Raw genomic sequence first — 6,571 nt, forward strand, 5'->3', positions numbered from 1 at the left:
TTTTGTCTGTTGTTCTCTTCGCAAGCTATTAGGACGGACGCGCCATTTAAAAAGTAAAGTGAAATGCAAAGAAAGCGGCAACACTCTCACCTACATTTGTCTGTATGTAGTTTTGTAAGTGACGAGCTCTTTCCACTTTTTTTTAAAGCGTTTTGTTGTTGCACGCAGCCAATTCACCTGGTCCGTGTCAACAATGGTTGACCAAGTTCTTGTGCGCTTTGCGTCTTCTTTCAGCTCCATTGTATGCAGCTTTCGTCACGTGATAACGCATAACTTAAGGAGTTCCTCAGCGGAAATGCAGTCGTCGTTATCATCATCGTCGGTTTTGCTGTTTCAGCTTTTTTGTAGTTGTCGAATGCCCATATGTATTTGTTGTAATATTTTTAGATAAGTTTTCGTCCAGCAAACACAGAGTGCTCTTTCAAGTTTCTGTCGTATGTTAAAAAATAACGGTAATTTTCGATTTTTGAAAAAAATATATATTCATTCGTCTACAGTAATGTTGTCGCCTTCCGATATTAGTCTCCATACGATATTATGCACTTATTGGCTAGTGCTGCTTCCAATAGTCGAAACACTTCTCAAACTCGATTTTTGGAATGGCCTTTGGCTCTTTCAGCGATTTATAGTATGTTTGTAAAAAATATTTTTTTATTTTTCCACTGTTGATTTTGTGTAAAATAGGTGGCAACTTTTAGAAAAACATTTTCGACAGAAAGTTAATTTGGTGGCAACTCTTCAGACAAATTTTTACTCCGACTTCTCCAAGGTGACACTTAAGCCGGTAACAAATATGACGCAATTTGGTTTCTTAAACCAATTCGTTGCAGTAGTTTCGACTCAAAAATATGACCACATGTGTTTCAAAACTATTTCGAAGGATTATCATCGGACATTTTCGACTCGACTTTTGTTGAGTTTCGGAGTTGAAAGTTGGCAGAGTTGAGTAGGTGACAAACTTTCAAATATTTGTTTTTCTTATTCTCTCCTCTCAAGCCGACTATACATACTGACTTTTCCATGCCCACCCACTTGCTTCAAGTGAAGATATGAACTTAGAAGTATTTCTATTTTGGTTGTCTTGCTTACCTGCGCAGCAGATACGAGTACGTCGTTGAGCGCTCAGCCACTGACAAGGTGTGCGTGTAACTTTTATTTATGAGCATAAAATTGAATTTTAAAATCTAAAGAATTGAGAAACTGCACTGTGGGAAGTTTTTGAGTGTTCTGCTGTGGTCGGCGCTGCGTGGTAAGTGTGTGCAGAAGAAGCGGGCGAGAGGCGAGAGAAACGAAGTAATCCTTGAAGAAAACAGAAAACAGAAAGCTGAATATGTTTGAAGTGCTCGTAGCGACAATGTATAAAAATGCAAATTTTATGATTTCATTTGCAGCTTTATTTGATTACGAACCACTTGCGAAATAACTAACAAAAAGCAAACGATTTTCGACGAAATCGTTGATAAATGAAATTAATTCATAAAACGTGAATTGGTAGAAACTTGCAGACGTTAAAATGCAATGCAATATTTAAAATGCCATATTTAACGGTGCAACGCGTGTCTTTTGATTTTGTCTCCCGGACGGCCGACACGACTAAAAATATTTTCCATTTTTTTAAATTCGCCTCGGTGGAAATTTAAACCATCCGTGCACCACTAACAGTGCAGTTAACTCTTTGCCAAACTGTGGTTATGCAAATGGCAAAATAAGTGCCGTTACTTTTTCTAAAATATCTGATTAAAAATTCGCACATTATCAAAAAGGGAAAAGACATGGTCAAAAGTTTCTGCTCAAACTTGGTTTCTTTGATATGCTGATGGGCTGCGAACAATATTTTTATCAATCCAGCTGAAAATGAACGACATGAAAAAATAAAAATAAAAAAAGAAACAAAAGTTTATGGCTATGAAGGAATTACAGCTCTTACTCCCTTAGTGTATGTGTTTAACAAAGTTGTTTGCATTAAATATACATTTTATTTTATCTCAGCCTTGAGCCAAACTGGCGCCTCCTGTTGAGCGATTGCCATCTTTGCATAATAAACAAAGGCGCGCCATAATGCGACCAAAAATATACATAAGGACATAGGGTCACCGATATATCCCAGACTTCAGAAACTCTATTAATACATTTATTCAGCTATGAGGTCTCAATTCTCATTCTTTATTTTTGCGATGAATTTCTGTTCTCTAGATGGGACAAATCTAGCTCGCGCTAACATAAATACCGAAATTCATTAAGAATCAGACTACTTTCTCTAATATATTTAAAGTCGAACAGATGAGAGTCAAAATGACAATTTTAATATTTCTCGAATTCATTCGATAATCATATTTTGTGGATGATCCGATACCTTCCATGATAATGGTAATGATCCAATTCCTGCCATGGGTAATATGACGCTCCTTGTCACCAAGTATTTATACAAAAAGTATAACCTTCATCTAGGATGCACAATCGAAGTTAGATGAGCAACTCTTTCGCAATATGTTGCACGAAGAATGCGACACGTGTAAGTCTGAGAATTTAGAGAAATAGAAAACAACACTCAGATTATTCAGCATTCACTTATAAATACAACGTTTCTGGAAGATATATACATACATACTAGTTTGTATGTATGGTACACGAGCTACACGTTTGGGTAATCTTACTTTTCATTCCTCAAATTTGCATAGTTTACGCACAGCTGTCACGCGACAAGTGCCCTTTCCTTTGACTCGGTGATAAAACTCGTCTTTACACAGATAGAACGAGTATGTCATAAGTGTGACGATTGTCCTTCGTCGCTTTAAAATATGCGTAGAATAAAGTGGCTTTTAATGCCAAGGCATCGTAAAACTGTTATAATGTAATAACTCGATAATGCAAATACTTACATATATGGAACTTATACATACATATATGCATGCATTTGAGAGTAATTTGCTATTTTTGAAGTGTTCTTGAAGTGCGTTGTAAATATACTCTCTCGAACACTGAACTCAAAAGAAATTGATTCCCCTTAGCAAAAATGTTGAATCTACCATCCAGACTAGTTAGACGTGTTTTTATGAGTTTGGCGATTTTTGTTTGTTAAAAGCTCACACTTCGTGAAATCTTGGCCGAAAAGAATACTAATACGATGCTCCAGCCTCCAAAGATGACGTCGTGTGATCTCTTCCTTTTTCCAAAAATAAAGACAACCTTAAAGAACCGTCGTTTAACAAGCATACGAGAAATCGCTAAAAGAGCCAAAGGCTATCCTATAAATCGAGTTTGAGAATTGTTTCGACGATTGGAAGAGGTGCTAGCATAAGTGCATAATATCGAATGCGACTATTTTAAACGTGACAACATTGATGAAGACGATTCCGTTATTTTTTGAACATACCTCGTATGTACATCTATTGATAGTCAATCTGAACAATATAACTTAATTAAATACGTTCCTTTGTACAATCAAGTATATTAATTTAATAACTGTATAATTAAAATGTATATACAAAATAAATTAGAGCTACGAGTAGATAAGTGCCGGTAATTGGCACAATGTTTTGTAAATACTGACAAATGACATATCGACCCTGGCTGTTATAAAATATATGCATTCGATTCTGAAAATTATTATCAGTGTAGTTAGTATATACATATTAGGGTAATTTATGGTTAACGGTATTAGCTCTTGAAAAAGCGAATTTCAAGACTGAAAGAAAAGACTCAGATCTGCCATCCCCTTTTGGATTTTGGAGGAGTAGGTAGCTATTACTATACTATTTATATACAATATATAGGAATATACCCACCGCATACAGTTGTAGGTTAGGTTATGCTAAATCTCAAATGACAACATTTGCAACCCGCGGAAGAGATGAGCTAACCCATATTTATAGATTTTGAAGGAGTAGGTAGCCCCTAGAGAGGTTTAATTTTTTTAGAAATAAAACTTAAGATTATAATTTCTCATCTTTGAGTGTAATTATAGTTAAAATCCAATTTTATTTTCGTAATCATGGAAATTTTACAAATTTAAACAAACAATTCGTCAAACTTCTCAAGTTTCGTGGCCACATTGGTTTCAGCTGTGAAGTCTTCGTGCCATTGAAAGAATCTGCTTTGCTTTACCTTTTCTTCTGCAGTCAAAGTCTTCACATACTCCACAAATGCATGATCGAAATTCTTAAAAAACTCATCGACTTTCAATAAGAATTCGTCTTCGAATTTTTTGTAACCGTTATTATCGAAAGCTGTCTTCAGAGTGAGTTTCAACTTCGAATCGCTTGGCATATTCTCATAATCGTCCATCAATGCATCAAAACTAACCATATATTCCAAAAGTTTTGTAATGCTCCTCTCATCTTTTTCCAGCTTGAATTGAGAAACCTCGGAACCGATTTTTGACAAGCGTGTGATATTCGCTTGCAATAGATCATCTTTGTCTGGGATTTCATCGAGTTCCTTAACAGCATTATTAATCACTACACTGCCATTCTCGAGCACCCATTTGTAGAGTTTAGCTATTTCGGTAAAGGTATAAATCATCAGTCGCTCCTGTGCGCTGCGTAGTTCAGATGAGGAGTCTTCGGACTCACGTTTCACATGCGGCAAGGCACCAGCGAGCTATTGGCATAAATCATATAATCATCAGAAAGACTCGTAATCTGGCAAGTGGTCTGTGAATCTTACCTGCACCAACAACAAAGCGCTAGCGACGAGTACTACTGAATACTTCATCTTCCCTGATTGAATATTGGAAATTCACAAGCAATTATTGACAGAAGAAATTTTAAAATCGGACTAAATTGAAAACGAAATGCGAACACCTTTTATAGGCTCTACTTACAAGGTAAATTTTGCATGTATGTAAGCTGTGGAAGAAGCTTAATTAAAATGAGATAAGTCGCATACATTAAATCAATAACAGATGTTCTAAATATGTGTCTAATATACAAGTCTTTGGCTTTTTTACTTTTTGCCGAGATTATTTTATTATTGTATCGCTTATGTTTGTCCGTAGGTACATATTGCAAAAGTCATTAAAAATGAACTTGAATTCTTAGCCTCTATTGATAAGAGCCGCTCTATCTCTTGATTACTATAAACAAAATATTTATATTTTGAAGAGAATAGACATGTCTCATGTCTCGCAAATCACCTTTATTCTCCATTTCAAATAGCTGTCGAAGGGGATGAAATTAAAAACTAGATAGGAAATGTACAGGGATGGGTTTCACAACAAAAGAACACTTTTCTATACTCGTGTTAGTTACACTATTTATAACTCAAGAACGATTGAAACGATTTCGCTAAAATTTGGTGTAGAGGTACTTTGGAACCTTGGAAAGTATATATCTCGGGGACATTGTTTAGGTAAAAAGTTCACGTTACATTGTTTGTCTGTGGTTCATTCCTAAACTACTGAACCGATTTTAGGGAAATTTTGACCACTATGTGCACTGAGTACTTGATTAAAAATCAACATATCTTAATAAATATTGGTTCATTTAACCCTTGGCACTATGAGAAGGTGGGTATTGTAGATGGTCAAAATCATACCACTATTAAATAAAAATATCGCCATAAAGCTTTGAAAAATCAGTGAAAAATATTATCTGTCAGTTAATTAAAATTCTAACAAATAACAGTGACAACGATACAATTTTCGGAGGCGCGTTTTAGCTACTCCATGTTGATTTCCGACAGACTTCCGCTGTGATTGATAGCAATACTTTCGGCGATGAGGTTAAGGATGCGCATAAAACTTCAAAATGATCCATAACATTTTACAGAAATTCTTAAATATTGGGAACGATGGTATGGAACTGCGACCACAGATGAAAAACAGATATTGTACTGCCTCTGACCTAAAAATCAATTAATTGAGCGCATTCTCCCTAGCATATAAAATAAATACTTGCACCAGAACTTGATGTTGATGAAATTGATCTCAATATAAAACATTTGTGGTCAGAAGAACTAAGATTTTTTTAATCAATTGACACTTTTGTTGTTAAATTTTAAACATCCCAATTTATTTTTTAAATCTCTCGATATAGAATCAACCACATAATTTTCCCTTGAGGATTGGGTTACCAGTTATACTTCTGCGAAATTAGAATCCACCTTGATTATGCAATTGCACACTTTTGGTTATCAAAGAGATCACTGGCAATATTATTAAACCTACTATTTTGACTTTAAAGTTTGAAGAAAGTCAGGTATGTTTGCCACGTTTCCAATGATATCGCCAGAATCTGCGAACTCTTCAGAAGGCTACGGTTTCTAATTCGTAAGCTAACGCTATAAATAAGTAAATAGATCCAAACAATGTCCATTTGGGTTTAGTTTTAGAGAATCCATATTTTTCCCATGGGCAACAATATTTTGTATGCTCATGTGTGGGAAAACCCAGTAAGAGACAGGTTAACCTAGAATATTGTGCACCTATTAGTGCTAAATTAAGGATGTTGAATTAAAAAAGTTTCTAATTCAAACTATTAAATGTTATAGTTAAGAAGAACTTGTAATCATTTAGAAAATGAAATGCTACATGTTATCAACTAATAATATTGACACTAAGTAAAAATGTATA

At 35.0% G+C, this 6,571-nt stretch overlaps 1 protein-coding gene across 1 annotated transcript; it reads right to left on the reverse strand.

Annotated features, from left to right (window-relative positions):
- Positions 1-3,932: 3,932 nt before the first annotated feature.
- LOC105218084 (uncharacterized) lies at positions 3,933-4,827 on the reverse strand. The gene is made up of 2 exons (XM_011193442.3): positions 4,666-4,827; positions 3,933-4,599 (listed from the first exon to the last, which is right to left on the reverse strand). Exons 1-2 carry the CDS (start codon positions 4,711-4,713, stop codon positions 4,009-4,011), a joined length of 639 nt encoding a protein of 212 aa, XP_011191744.1. The 5' UTR covers positions 4,714-4,827; the 3' UTR covers positions 3,933-4,008.
- Between the last annotated feature and the right edge of the window lie 1,744 nt (positions 4,828-6,571).

This window comes from Zeugodacus cucurbitae, chromosome 2 (assembly GCF_028554725.1).
Source record: "Zeugodacus cucurbitae isolate PBARC_wt_2022May chromosome 2, idZeuCucr1.2, whole genome shotgun sequence".
In the NCBI taxonomy this organism is placed as follows: Eukaryota; Metazoa; Arthropoda; class Insecta; order Diptera; family Tephritidae; genus Zeugodacus; species Zeugodacus cucurbitae.